Source organism: Salvelinus namaycush, unplaced genomic scaffold, assembly GCF_016432855.1.
Source record: "Salvelinus namaycush isolate Seneca unplaced genomic scaffold, SaNama_1.0 Scaffold728, whole genome shotgun sequence".
In the NCBI taxonomy this organism is placed as follows: Eukaryota; Metazoa; Chordata; class Actinopteri; order Salmoniformes; family Salmonidae; genus Salvelinus; species Salvelinus namaycush.
Window position 1 is genome coordinate 99368 of NW_024061451.1, and position 14345 is coordinate 113712.

The window sequence follows — 14345 nt, forward strand, 5'->3', positions numbered from 1 at the left end:
TTGTGCGCCATGGTATGGGACTCCCAGTCACGGCCGGCTGCGATTCAGGCCTGGATTCGAACCAGGGACTGTAGTGGCGCCTCTTACACTGAGATGCAGTGCCTTAGAACGCTGCGCCACTCGGGAGCCAAATGACCGGCAGCAGCATCAGATCTTGGAGAAGCCTAATCACCGTGACTAAACGGTCATGTGGAATTTGACTGTCTTCGTGATTCGTGACGGTCGTTGTGGCGGTAATAGGTACACACAAACATCACAACTGCTGTTAGCAGACTCGTATTATACTGTTCAATTCATACAGTTGCCCCCATCTCTCCCTTTCCTAATACGCGTGTAAATACCAGACCATGAATTGTGCCTTCCTGTATTATATTTAGGCTAAAATGTTTTTTTCTACTGCCATTTACTTTATGTTTGTATTCTTATCTTTTCTTGTTGTTGAATTGTCCAGAAGGAACCTGGGGAGGCAGGTAGCCTAGTGGTTAGAGTGGAGGGGTGGCAGGTAGCCTAGTGGTTAGAGTGGAGGGGTGGCAGGTAGCCTAGTGGTTAGAGTGGAGGGGCGGCAGGTAGACTAGTGGTTAGAGTGGAGGGGCGGCAGGTAGCCTAGTGGTTAGAGTGGAGGGGTGGCAGGTAGCCTAGTGGTTAGAGTGGAGGGGCGGCAGGTAGACTAGTGGTTAGAGTGGAGGGGTGGCAGGTAGCCTAGTGGTTAGAGTGGAGGGGCGGCAGGTAGACTAGTGGTTAGAGTGGAGGGGCGGCAGGTAGCCTAGTGGTTAGAGTGGAGGGGTGGCAGGTAGCCTAGTGGTTAGAGTGGAGGGGCGGCAGGTAGACTAGTGGTTAGAGCAGGTAGCCTAGTGGTTAGAGTGGAGGGGTGGCAGGTAGCCTAGTGGTTAGAGCAGGTAGACTAGTGGTTAGAGCAGGTAGACTAGTGGTTAGAGCAGGTAGCCTAGTGGTTAGAGCAGGTAGCCTAGTGGTTAGAGTGGAGGGGTGGCAGGTAGCCTAGTGGTTAGAGCAGGTAGACTAGTGGTTAGAGCAGGTAGCCTAGTGGTTAGAGCAGGTAGACTAGTGGTTAGAGTGGAGGGGTGGCAGGTAGCCTAGTGGTTAGAGCAGGTAGACTAGTGGTTAGAGCAGGTAGCCTAGTGGTTAGAGTGGAGGGGAGGCAGGTAGACTAGTGGTTAGAGCAGGTAGCCTAGTGGTTAGAGTGGAGGGGAGGCAGGTAGACTAGTGGTTAGAGCAGGTAGCCTAGTGGTTAGAGTGGAGGGGTGGCAGGTAGCCTAGTGGTTAGAGCAGGTAGACTAGTGGTTAGAGCAGGTAGACTAGTGGTTAGAGCAGGTAGCCTAGTGGTTAGAGCAGGTAGCCTAGTGGTTAGAGTGGAGGGGTGGCAGGTAGCCTAGTGGTTAGAGCAGGTAGACTAGTGGTTAGAGCAGGTAGCCTAGTGGTTAGAGCAGGTAGACTAGTGGTTAGAGTGGAGGGGTGGCAGGTAGCCTAGTGGTTAGAGCAGGTAGACTAGTGGTTAGAGCAGGTAGCCTAGTGGTTAGAGCAGGTAGACTAGTGGTTAGAGTGGAGGGGTGGCAGGTAGCCTAGTGGTTAGAGCAGGTAGACTAGTGGTTAGAGCAGGTAGCCTAGTGGTTAGAGCAGGTAGACTAGTGGTTAGAGTGGAGGGGTGGCAGGTAGCCTAGTGGTTAGAGTGGAGGGGTGGCAGGTAGCCTAGTGGTTAGAGTGGAGGGGCAGCAGGTAGCCTAGTGGTTAGAGTGGAGGGGTGGCAGGTAGCCTAGTGGTTAGAGCAGGTAGACTAGTGGTTAGAGTGGAGGGGTGGCAGGTAGCCTAGTGGTTAGAGCAGGTAGCCTAGTGGTTAGAGTGGAGGGGTGGCAGGTAGCCTAGTGGTTAGAGCAGGTAGACTAGTGGTTAGAGTGGAGGGGTGGCAGGTAGCCTAGTGGTTAGAGCAGGTAGCCTAGTGGTTAGAGTGGAGGGGTGGCAGGTAGCCTAGTGGTTAGAGCAGGTAGACTAGTGGTTAGAGTGGAGGGGTGGCAGGTAGCCTAGTGGTTAGAGCAGGTAGACTAGTGGTTAGAGTGGAGGGGCAGCAGGTAGCCTAGTGGTTAGAGTGGAGGGGTGGCAGGTAGCCTAGTGGTTAGAGCAGGTAGCCTAGTGGTTAGAGTGGAGGGGTGGCAGGTAGCCTAGTGGTTAGAGCAGGTAGACTAGTGGTTAGAGTGGAGGGGAGGCAGGTAGACTAGTGGTTAGAGTGGAGGGGCAGCAGGTAGCCTAGTGGTTAGAGTGGAGGGGTGGCAGGTAGCCTAGTGGTTAGAGCAGGTAGACTAGTGGTTAGAGTGGAGGGGAGGCAGGTAGACTAGTGGTTAGAGTGGAGGGGCAGCAGGTAGCCTAGTGGTTAGAGTGGAGGGGAGGCAGATAGCCTAGTGGTTAGAGTGGAGGGGTGGCAGGTAGACTAGTGGTTAGAGTGGAGGGGCAGCAGGTAGCCTAGTGGTTAGAGTGGAGGGGTGGCAGGTAGCCTAGTGGTTAGAGCAGGTAGCCTAGTGGTTAGAGTGGAGGGGTGGCAGGTAGCCTAGTGGTTAGAGTGGAGGGGCAGCAGGTAGCCTAGTGGTTAGAGTGGAGGGGTGGCAGGTAGCCTAGTGGTTAGAGCAGGTAGCCTAGTGGTTAGAGTGGAGGGGCGGCAGGTAGCCTAGTGGTTAGAGTGGAGGGGTGGCAGGTAGCCTAGTGGTTAGAGTGGAGGGGCAGCAGGTAGCCTAGTGGTTAGAGTGGAGGGACGGCAGGTAGCCTAGTGGTTAGAGCAGGTAGACTAGTGGTTAGAGTGGAGGGGTGGCAGGTAGCCTAGTGGTTAGAGTGGAGGGGCAGCAGGTAGCCTAGTGGTTAGAGTGGAGGGGTGGCAGGTAGCCTAGTGGTTAGAGCAGGTAGACTAGTGGTTAGAGTGGAGGGGAGGCAGGTAGACTAGTGGTTAGAGTGGAGGGGCAGCAGGTAGCCTAGTGGTTAGAGTGGAGGGGTGGCAGGTAGCCTAGTGGTTAGAGCAGGTAGCCTAGTGGTTAGAGTGGAGGGGCGGCAGGTAGCCTAGTGGTTAGAGTGGAGGGGAGGCAGGTAGCCTAGTGGTTAGAGTGGAGGGGAGGCAGGTAGCCTAGTGGTTAGAGCAGGTAGACTAGTGGTTAGAGTGGAGGGGTGGCAGGTAGCCTAGTGGTTAGAGTGGAGGGGAGGCAGGTAGCCTAGTGGTTAGAGTGGAGGGGTGGCAGGTAGCCTAGTGGTTAGAGCAGGTAGCCTAGTGGTTAGAGTGGAGGGGCGGCAGGTAGACTAGTGGTTAGAGTGGAGGGGAGGCAGGTAGCCTAGTGGTTAGAGTGGAGGGGCGGCAGGTAGCCTAGTGGTTAGAGTGGAGGGGTGGCAGGTAGCCTAGTGGTTAGAGCAGGTAGACTAGTGGTTAGAGTGGAGGGGAGGCAGGTAGACTAGTGGTTAGAGTGGAGGGGCGGCAGGTAGCCTAGTGGTTAGAGCGGAGGGGCAGCAGGTAGCCTAGTGGTTAGAGTGGAGGGGTGGCAGGTAGCCTAGTGGTTAGAGTGGAGGGACGGCAGGTAGCCTAGTGGTTAGAGTGGAGGGGCGGCAGGTAGCCTAGTGGTTAGAGCAGGTAGACTAGTGGTTAGAGCAGGTAGCCTAGTGGTTAGAGTGGAGGGGTGGCAGGTAGCCTAGTGGTTAGAGTGGAGGGGCGGCAGGTAGCCTAGTGGTTAGAGTGGAGGGGCGGCAGGTAGCCTAGTGGTTAGAGTGGAGGGGTGGCAGGTAGCCTAGTGGTTAGAGCGGAGGGGCGGCAGGTAGCCTAGTGGTTAGAGTGGAGGGGTGGCAGGTAGCCTAGTGGTTAGAGCAGGTAGACTAGTGGTTAGAGCAGGTAGACTAGTGGTTAGAGCAGGTAGCCTAGTGGTTAGAGTGGAGGGGCAGCAGGTAGCCTAGTGGTTAGAGTGGAGGGGAGGCAGGTAGCCTAGTGGTTAGAGTGGAGGGGCGGCAGGTAGCCTAGTGGTTAGAGTGGAGGGGTGGCAGGTAGCCTAGTGGTTAGAGTGGAGGGGAGGCAGGTAGCCTAGTGGTTAGAGTGGAGGGGTGGCAGGTAGCCTAGTGGTTAGAGTGGAGGGGAGGCAGGTAGCCTAGTGGTTAGAGTGGAGGGGTGGCAGGTAGCCTAGTGGTTAGAGTGGAGGGGTGGCAGGTAGCCTAGTGGTTAGAATGGAGGGGCGACAGGTAGACTAGTGGTTAGAGCAGGTAGACTAGTGGTTAGAGTGGAGGGGCAGCAGGTAGCCTAGTGGTTAGAGTGGAGGGGAGGCAGGTAGCCTAGTGGTTAGAGTGGAGGGGTGGCAGGTAGACTAGTGGTTAGAGCAGGTAGACTAGTGGTTAGAGCAGGTAGACTAGTGGTTAGAATGGAGGGGCGACAGGTAGACTAGTGGTTAGAGCAGGTAGACTAGTGGTTAGAGCAGGTAGACTAGTGGTTAGAGCAGGTAGACTAGTGGTTAGAGCAGGTAGACTAGTGGTTAGAGCAGGTAGACTAGTGGTTAGAGTGGAGGGGCAGCAGGTAGACTAGTGGTTAGAGCAGGTAGACTAGTGGTTAGAGCAGGTAGACTAGTGGTTAGAGCAGGTAGACTAGTGGTTAGAGTGGAGGGGCAGCAGGTAGACTAGTGGTTAGAGCAGGTAGACTAGTGGTTAGAGTGGAGGGGCGGCAGGTAGACTAGTGGTTAGAGCAGGTAGACTAGTGGTTAGAGCAGGTAGACTAGTGGTTAGAGTGGAGGGGAGGCAGGTAGACTAGTGGTTAGAGTGGAGGGGAGGCAGGTAGACTAGTGGTTAGAGGTGAGGGGCGGCAGGTAGACTAGTGGTTAGAGTGGAGGGGCAGCAGGTAGCCTAGTGGTTAGAGCGGAGGGGCGGCAGGTAGCCTAGTGGTTAGAGCGGAGGGGCGGCAGGTAGCCTAGTGGTTAGAGTGGAGGGGCAGCAGGTAGCCTAGTGGTTAGAGTGGAGGGGCAGCAGGTAGCCTAGTGGTTAGAGTGGAGGGGCGGCAGGTAGCCTAGTGGTTAGAGTGGAGGGGCGGCAGGTAGCCTAGTGGTTAGAGTGGAGGGGCGGCAGGTAGACTAGTGGTTAGAGAAGGGCGGCAGGTAGACTAGTGGTTAGAGTGGAGGGGCGGCAGGTAGCCTAGTGGTTAGAGTGGAGGGGTGGCAGGTAGACTAGTGGTTAGAGAGGAGGGGCGGCAGGTAGACTAGTGGTTAGAGTGGAGGGGCGGCAGGTAGCCTAGTGGTTAGAGTGGAGGGGCGGCAGGTAGCCTAGTGGTTAGAGCGGAGGGGCGGCAGGTAGCCTAGTGGTTAGAGCGGAGGGGCGGCAGGTAGCCTAGTGGTTAGAGCGGAGGGGCGGCAGGTAGCCTAGTGGTTAGAGCGGAGGGGCGGCAGGTAGCCTAGTGGTTAGAGCGGAGGGGCGGCAGGTAGCCTAGTGGTTAGAGGGGAGGGGCGGCAGGTAGCCTAGTGGTTAGAGTGGAGGGGCGGCAGGTAGCCTAGTGGTTAGAGTGGAGGGGCGGCAGGTAGCCTAGTGGTTAGAGTGGAGGGGTGGCAGGTAGACTAGTGGTTAGAGTGGAAGGGAGGCAGGTAGCCTAGTGGTTAGAGTGGAGGGGAGGCAGGTAGCCTAGTGGTTAGAGTGGAGGGGCGGCAGGTAGCCTAGTGGTTAGAGTGGAGGGGCGGCAGGTAGCCTAGTGGTTAGAGTGGAGGGGTGGCAGGTAGCCTAGTGGTTAGAGTGGAGGGGCGGCAGGTAGCCTAGTGGTTAGAGTGGAGGGGCGGCAGGTAGCCTAGTGGTTAGAGTGGAGGGGCGGCAGGTAGCCTAGTGGTTAGAGTGGAGGGGCGGCAGGTAGCCTAGTGGTTAGAGTGGAGGGGCGGCAGGTAGCCTAGTGGTTAGAGTGGAGGGGCGGCAGGTAGCCTAGTGGTTAGAGTGGAGGGGAGGCAGGTAGCCTAGTGGTTAGAGTGGAGGGGAGGCAGGTAGCCTAGTGGTTAGAGTGGAGGGGAGGCAGGTAGCCTAGTGGTTAGAGTGGAGGGGAGGCAGGTAGCCTAGTGGTTAGAGTGGAGGGGCGGCAGGTAGCCTAGTGGTTAGAGTGGAGGGGCGGCAGGTAGTCTAGTGGTTAGAGTGGAGGGGCGGCAGGTAGCCTAGTGGTTAGAGTGTTGGGCCAGTAACCGAAAGGTTGCTGGATCGATAAGAATTTGTTCTTTAACTGACTTGACTAGTTAATAAATATATTTTTACCATGTGTATCACCTATATACAACTAATAAAACGCTGGTATTTTCAGAAGTTAAAGAAAATAATTTGAGCAACAACAAAATTGTTTTGAGTGGATTTCCTGACAGATGCATGCTAGATTTAAACAGACTGGTGTGTACAGGTGAATGTTATATCCCTAACACACACACACACACACACACACACACACACACACACAAATAAACACACACACGATGAGCAACCACATACACACACAAAAGTACAGGTGTGATGTCTTACCGGTGTTGGGCTCTTGTTTAACATAGCACACCTTCTCCAGATCTTCCTTGTATTCTTTCTTCAGCTGCTTGACGATCTTCTTACTGTGGTTAGATTTCTTTACTCGGAACACCTCCGCCTCGTCTACACGAGAGAGAGAGATTAGATAACGTCCGCGTAAACGATGAAGCAAACAATCATTCTGAGAAGAGTGGATGCAACCAATGGCTGTTAACTAGTTTTAACTTCGCTAACTATGTTGTAGCTGACTGACATTAGTTAACTTGGCCAACCCGCACAATGTAGAAACTTTGACAATGTTTCGACAATGTCAAATTGTCAACACTTCAATACGTCAGCTCGGAAGCCCAGTATTGAATCAAGAGGCCACTTATTAACGTTAGGTAGTTAAATATCCGCTGAAATAGTTAGCAAACGGGTTAGTTAGCTAGCTAAAGTTAGCCAAAGTTAACTAGCTAGCTAGATTAGTTAGCTCACGTTACCGGTAATCAGTTCGAGCTAACTAACTAGCCAACGTTAACTTTACCTTCATCGTCGTCAAAGCTCAGCAAACTGGCTTTCGGGGCACCCCCTGCATCCCGGGTTTTCTTTTCCTTCTTTATGGCCTTTGACTGAAACCCGTTGCCGTGGAGCACGTCCATGCTAACCCCGGAGAAGGTGTCTGTGCTGGGGGCATCGAGCATCGGGATATCCTCGGCGAAAGGCCCGCATGGCGGCTGGGCTGTCTGACTTTCCTCTTTCTCGTCCTCGTCCGACTCATTCCTCCGTCTTAAATTTGATCTCTTTGCTTTTTTAAACATGTTTGCTCCTTATTCGAAACAAATTAGGCTATATCTGTAAACACACGACAGCATATCAATAAAATGCTACGAAGCGCGCAAAATATGCTCTGCAGTGGAAGGCAGCCATTTCGTTTCAGCCAACGGAAGTACCCGTATTTTTTTAATATTTATTCTATCAAATATTTCAGACAAACGAGAAATAGCAATGGCGTCTTTTTGTAGGCACTAACTGCATCATGGTTCGTTGGACAATGCCTATTGGGGAAATTAAGGTTGTTTTAAAATAAACGCCGACAATAAGGTCTGTGGTAAACACAGGTTTGGGATATCTTATACGTTTTGTTCAGTAAGATTATCTTTGTGTCCCATACCAATAAAGCCATTTGAATTGAATACATCTTCCATCAGCTAACGTCACTTTTTGTGAATTATATTATAAAATAAAAGCAAAGGCTTCATATTTCATGAATGTAATGTTAACAGAATGCTATTATCTCATGGAACAAAACATATAAAGATCTCCTCAGATCTTTCTTTCGCCATTTATTCCAAAACCCAATTCTTTCCACATAAATGTTTCCCGTGGGGATGGCTGAACGACCCAGAGGTAACTCATTTCCGTGTTTTGGGACTACAAGCTGGCGAGCTTTATTGATGCCGCAACAACAACTGGGAAGTCGGGAAAATACAGGTAAAATCCTGACGTCAGTGATCTTCAGGTCGGAGCTCTAGAAATAAGTCCGAGTTCCCAAGTTGGAATTCGAGTTACATGACCCTTCAAATCGATTTTTCCCAATCGGAGCTCGTTATTTTCGAGTATCCAGTTATTTTGGACGTCCGGAAGTTGAGATTTCCGAGTTCCCAGTTGTTTTGAACGCGGCATGAGTCCAATCGTTTTTCCACAATTACTTTTTCCGTGGGGGATTTACATTGTTTTACTTAACCTTTGTTTAACTAGGCAGGTCAGTTAAGAACAACTTCTTATTTACAATGAAGGCCTACACCAGCCAAACCCAGACAACGCTGGGCCAGCCTGGATTCGAACTAGGGTGTCTCTAGCACTGAGATGCTGCGCCACATTTTACAACTACTTCATTTAAGCAGTGGCGATTTTAGCAAAGCCACTACACAACACTAAACAATACATTAGTTGCACTATAATGTTGACAAACGGTGCCCACAAACTGTTAGGGCCTACATAAAGCTGTCCCAACAGCAGTCCCAACACCTTACAACTGCTACACCTGGCTGTCAGTTGAGCCTTGTCTGCCAGCGAAACAGTTCATTCAGCCTCATTTACTACCTTTAAAAAAAGCATAGCTAATATGGCTGACTTGCTTAATCAGATGTGGTTTCTACTGACAATTGAGATGTACAAACTATGGCATAAGGGGACGACGAGCGGATAAGAGGCATTCCGTCATTTAGATTAAGGCATTAATGAGCGAGCTAAGACGGACATAGTCAATATAACTATGTGTTCAGCACTTTTGGAATGTACAGCGACAGAATGCAGAACGGGCTCCTCTTACAGTATTTTCCCTGTACACCAAGTCAGAACAGTAGGATAAATAAAGGGGGCATATACAGTTGAAGTCGGAATATACATACACCTTTGCCAAATACATTTAAACTCAGTTTTTCACAATTCCTGACATTTAATCCTAGTAACAATTCCCTGTCTTAGGTCAGTTAGGATCACCACTTTATTTTAAGAATGTGAAATGTCAGAATAATAGTAGAGAGTTTGAGTTTATTTTTACAGGGACAGTGCACATTAATCAACGTTTCAGTAAAAGTGCCGGTTTTAACCAACCGGCTCATTTTCAACCGCAGTCTCTGGGCAGGTTTTTAAAAACAATTACAATACAGACAATCAATGAGCAGTGAGCACACGCAGAGCAACATAGGACCATGCCTCAGGAGCCCTAGGACCATGCCTCAGGACTACCTGGCCTGATGACTCCTTGCTGTCCCCAGTCCACCTGGCCGTGCTGCTGCTCCAGTTTCAACTGTTCTGCCTGCGGCTATGGAACACTGACCTGTTCACCGGACGTGCTATCTGTCCCAGACCTGCTGTTTTCAACTCTCTAGAGACAGCAGGAGCGGTAGAGATACTCTGAATGATCGGCTATGAAAAGCCAACTGACATTTACTCCTGAGGTGCTGACATGTTGCACCCTCAACAACCACTGTGATTATTATTATTTGACCATGCTGGTCATCTATGAACATTTGAACATCTTGGCCATGTTCTGTTATAATCTCCACCTGGCACAGCCAGAAGAGGACTGGCCACCCCTCATAGCCTGGTTCCTCTCTAGGTTTCTTCCTAGGTTTTGGCCTTTCTAGGGAGTTTTTCCTAGCCACCGTGCTTCTACACCTGCATTGCTTGCTGTTTGAGGTTTTAGGCTGGGTTTCTGTACAGCACTTTGTGACATCAGCTGATGTACGAAGGGCTTTATAAATACATTTGATTGATTGATTGATAGGACAAGCAAGACATAGCATGCAGAGAGAGCAACATAGCACAAACAGCAACAACACAAACCCCATAAAAGCAACAAAGTGTTTCCACACCTCACAAGCTACAGACAACAGACAACATGGAAAGCGGCAATACACAGCTAGGGATTATGTTCACTAGTCTGATTGACCTTTAGCCATGTCTTCATGTTTTTTGTGAAAGTGTGATAGGTGGTGCAGTTATGTGTGTCTGATGGCAGTGTATCCCAGACATGGGAAGCTCTCACAGAGAAAGCAGATTGACTAAAGGTGCTTTTCCTGAAGGGAACTATACAGTCACCTCTCATGGCAGACCTTGTGGATCTGCTGCCATATCTTTGGGTTTTCTGTTAAACAAAAGTACTGAGTGGAGGGGGAGCCAGGCCACTTAGGATCTTGAATACAAGACATGCGTCGGTGTATTGCACAAGATTTTCCCATCTCAGGAGCTCATGCTTTCTGAGGATGTAACAGTGATGATGGCTATTGGGCTTCCTATCAAGCACTTTGAGAACCTGTTTGTAGACAGACTGAATGGGTTTTAATGTTGTACAGCAAGCTTGGGCCCAACTAGTCAAGCAGTATCATAGATTTGAAGTACAGTTTTACTACCATTGTAGTAAAAAAAAAATGTATAAATCGGAAATGAGCTAGGTTGAATTTGGTTATTTGAATTACCTTCTTCACCTGCTTTTTAAAAGAGAGGTTGGAATCAAGTATGATGCCAAGGTACTTAAAATCAGATACCACCTGGAGCTTCTCCCCTAACACACAGACATCTGTCTCAGTAATATCAGATACCACCTGGAGCTTCTCCCCTGACACATAGACATCTGGCTCAGTAGCATCAGATACCACCCGGAGCTTCTCCCCTGACACACAGACATCTGGCTCAGTAGCATCAGATACCACCCGGAGCTTCTCCCCTGACACACAGACATCTGGCTCAGTAGCATCAGATACCACCCGGAGCTTCTCCCCTGACACACAGACATCTGGCTCAGTAGCATCAGATACCACCCGGAGCTTCTCCCCTGACACACAGACATCTGGCTCAGTAGCATCAGATACCACCCGGAGCTTCTCCCCTGACACACAGACATCTGGCTCAGTAGCATCAGATACCACCTGGAGCTTCTCCCCTGACACATAGACATCTGGCTCAGTAGCATCTGTTGCCCTCTTTGTGAAGAACATGCACAGTTTTTTTCACATTGAGATGCAAACACGAGTCACTGAACCACTTTGTAACCTGGACCATTACAGTAGTGAGTCACTGAGCTACTATGTAACCTGGACCATTACAGTAGTGAGTCACTGAGCCACTATGTAACCTGGACCATTACAGTAGTGAGTCACTGAGCCACTATGTAACCTGGACCATTACAGTAGTGAGTCACTGAGCCACTTTGTAACCTGGACCATTACAGTAGTGAATCACTGAGCCACTTTGTAACCTGGACCATTACAGTAGTGAGTCACTGAGTCACTTTGTAACCTGGACCATTACAGTAGTGAGTCACTGAGCCACTTTGTAACCTGGACCATTACAGTAGTGAGTCACTGAGCCACTTTGTAACCTGGACCATTACAGTAGTGAGTCACTGAGCCACTTTGTAACCTGGACCATTACAGTAGTGAGTCACTGAGCCACTTTGTAATCTGGACCATTACAGTAGTGAGTCACTGAGCCACTTTGTAACCTGGACCATTACAGTAGTGAGTCACTGAGTCACTTTGTAACCTGGACCATTACAGTAGTGAGTCACTGAGCCACTTTGTAACCTGGACCATTACAGTAGTGAGTCACTGAGCCACTTTGTAACCTGGACCATTACAGTAGTGAGTCACTGAGCCACTTTGTAACCTGGACCATTACAGTAGTGAGTCACTGAGCCACTTTGTATCCTGGACCATTACAGTAGTGAGTCACTGAGCCACTTTGTAACCTGGACCATTACAGTAGTGAGTCACTGAGCCACTTTGTATCCTGGACCATTACAGTAGTGAGTCACTGAGCCACTTTGTAACCTGGACCATTACAGTAGTGAGTCACTGAGCCACTTTGTAACCTGGACCATTACAGTAGTGAGTCACTGAGCCACTTTGTAACCTGGACCATTACAGTAGTGAGTCACTGAGCCACTTTGTATCCTGGACCATTACAGTAGTGAGTCACTGAGCCACTTTGTAACCTGGACCATTACAGTAGTGAGTCACTGAGCCACTTTGTAACCTGGACCATTACAGTAGTGAGTCACTGAGCCACTTTGTAACCTGGACCATTACAGTAGTGAGTCACTGAGCCACTTTGTAACCTGGACCATTACAGTAGTGAGTCACTGAGCCACTTTGTAACCTGGACCATTACAGTAGTGAGTCACTGAGCCACTTTGTAACCTGGACCATTACAGTAGTGAGTCACTGAGCCACTTTGTAACCTGGACCATTACAGTAGTGAGTCACTGAGCCACTTTGTAACCTGGACCATTACAGTAGTGAGTCACTGAGCCACTTTGTAACCTGGACCATTACAGTAGTGAGTCACTGAGCCACTTTGTAACCTGGACCATTACAGTAGTGAGTCACTGAGCCACTTTGTAACCTGGACCATTACAGTAGTGAGTCACTGAGCCACTTTGTAACCTGGACCATTACAGAAGTGAGTTCTTGTGCAGCTTGTTGTTTGCTCTTTGCACATAAATCACTGTATCAACTGCATACATTTGAACTTCAGACCCAGAACAGACAGAAGGCAGATCATTTTCCTCTAGCACGGGAGGGGCCCCAGTATTGACCCTTGAGGCACGACAACATCATAGCTAAGAGTGGGCGACAGCTCATTGCTCACTCTGACACACTGAGTTCTGCCTTCGAGGTATGATTTCATCCATCTCAAGGCATCGGGGGAAAAGTTGAACTTGGACAATTTTGTAATGAGAACCTCATGGTTAAAAGTGTCAAAAGCCTTCCTTAGGTCCAGAAACACAGCCCCAACAACGTCCCCTTTGTCCATCTTGGACTTCATATTTTCCAGAAGAAAGCAGTTGGCCGTTTCTGTGGAGTGTTTCACTCTGAAGCCAAACTGCATGGAGTGTAATGTGAAGGGGCTGTTGTTGAGGTGGGCAATCAGTTGTTCTGCTACACACTTTTCAACAACCTTCGACACCACAGGTAGTATACTAATGGGCCTGTAGTTACTCACGTCAGCAGGGTCGCCTGATTTAAAGATGGCCGTTATTATGGCCGACTTCCATACCCTTGGAAACACCCCCAGACCAATAGATGTGTTGGTGACCTTAGTAAATGGGGCCAATGAGTGACTCTTTATAGTTATTAAGAAAGGTAGAGTCCAGCCAAAACACATCTTTGGCTTTAGAGTTCTTTAGTGAGCTAATCGGAGAGAATGATTTATTTAATCATATTCCAACTGGGTCAGAAGTTTACATACACTCAATTAGTATTTGGTAGCATTGGGTCAAACATTTTGGATAGCCTTCCACAAGCTTCCCACAATAAGTTGAGTGAATTTTGGCCCATTCTTCCTGACAAAGCTGGTGTAACTGAGTCAGGTGGCACACACTAAAAACATTTGGAAGGTCGTGGCTTACCCAACCTAGCCATTACACTATGAAGTAGCAGAAGTGTTGCACACACTTTCTCAGTTCTGACCACACATTTTCTATAGGATTGAGGTCAGGGCTTTGTGATGGCCACTCCAATACCATGACTTTGTTGTCCTTAAACCATTTTGCCACAACTTTGGAAGTATGCTTGGGGTCATTGTCCATTTGGAAGACCCATTTGTGACCAAGCTTTAACTTCCTGACTGATGTCTTGAGATGTTGCTTCAATATATCCACATTATTTTCACTTCCTCATGATGCCATCTATTTTGTGAAGTGCACCAGTCCCTCCTGCAGCAAAGCACCCCCACAACATGATGCTGCCACCCCCGTCCTTCACAGTTGGGATGGTGTTCTTCGGCTTGCAAGCATCCCCCTTTTTCCTCCAAACATAACGATGGTCATTATGGCCAAAAAGTTTTATTTTTGTTTCATCAGACCAGAGGACAAAAAAGTACGATCTTTGTCCCCATGTGCAGTTGCAAACCGTAGTCTGGCTTTTTTATGGCGGTTTTGGAGCAGTGGCTTCTTCCTTGCTGAGCGGCCTTTCAGGTTATGTCGATATAGGACTCGTTTTACTGTGGATATAGATACTTTTGTACCCGTTTCCTCCAGCATCTTCACAAGGTCCTTTGCTGTTGTTCTGGGATTGATTTGCACTTTTCACACCAAAGTACGTTCATCTCTAGGAGACAGAACGTGTCTCCTTCCTGAGCGGTATGACGGCTGCGTCGTCCCATGGTGTTTATACTTGCATACTATTGTTTGTACAGATAAATGTGGTACCAGGCGTTTGGAAATTGCTCCCAAGGATGAACCAGACTTGTGGAGGTCTTACAATTGTTTTTCTGAGGTCTTGGCTGATTTCTTTTGATTTTCCCATGATGTCAAGCAAAGAGGCAGTGAGCTTGAAGGTAGGCCTTGAAATACATCCACAGGT

At 49.4% G+C, this 14345-nt stretch overlaps 1 protein-coding gene across 2 annotated transcripts in view; it reads right to left on the bottom strand.

Moving 5' to 3' along the window:
- Window positions 1-7431, bottom strand: part of paxbp1 (PAX3 and PAX7 binding protein 1) — a 59380-nt gene extending 51949 nt beyond the window's left edge. For both annotated transcript variants that reach the window (XM_038987426.1, XM_038987427.1), the window contains exons 1-2: window positions 7019-7431; window positions 6493-6615 (exon numbers count right to left, since the gene is read on the bottom strand). In XM_038987426.1, the coding sequence (XP_038843354.1) occupies window positions 6493-6615; window positions 7019-7292 (397 nt within the window). In that variant the 5' untranslated portion in view covers window positions 7293-7431. The remainder of the gene's footprint in view (window positions 1-6492; window positions 6616-7018) is intronic.
- Between the last annotated feature and the right edge of the window lie 6914 nt (window positions 7432-14345).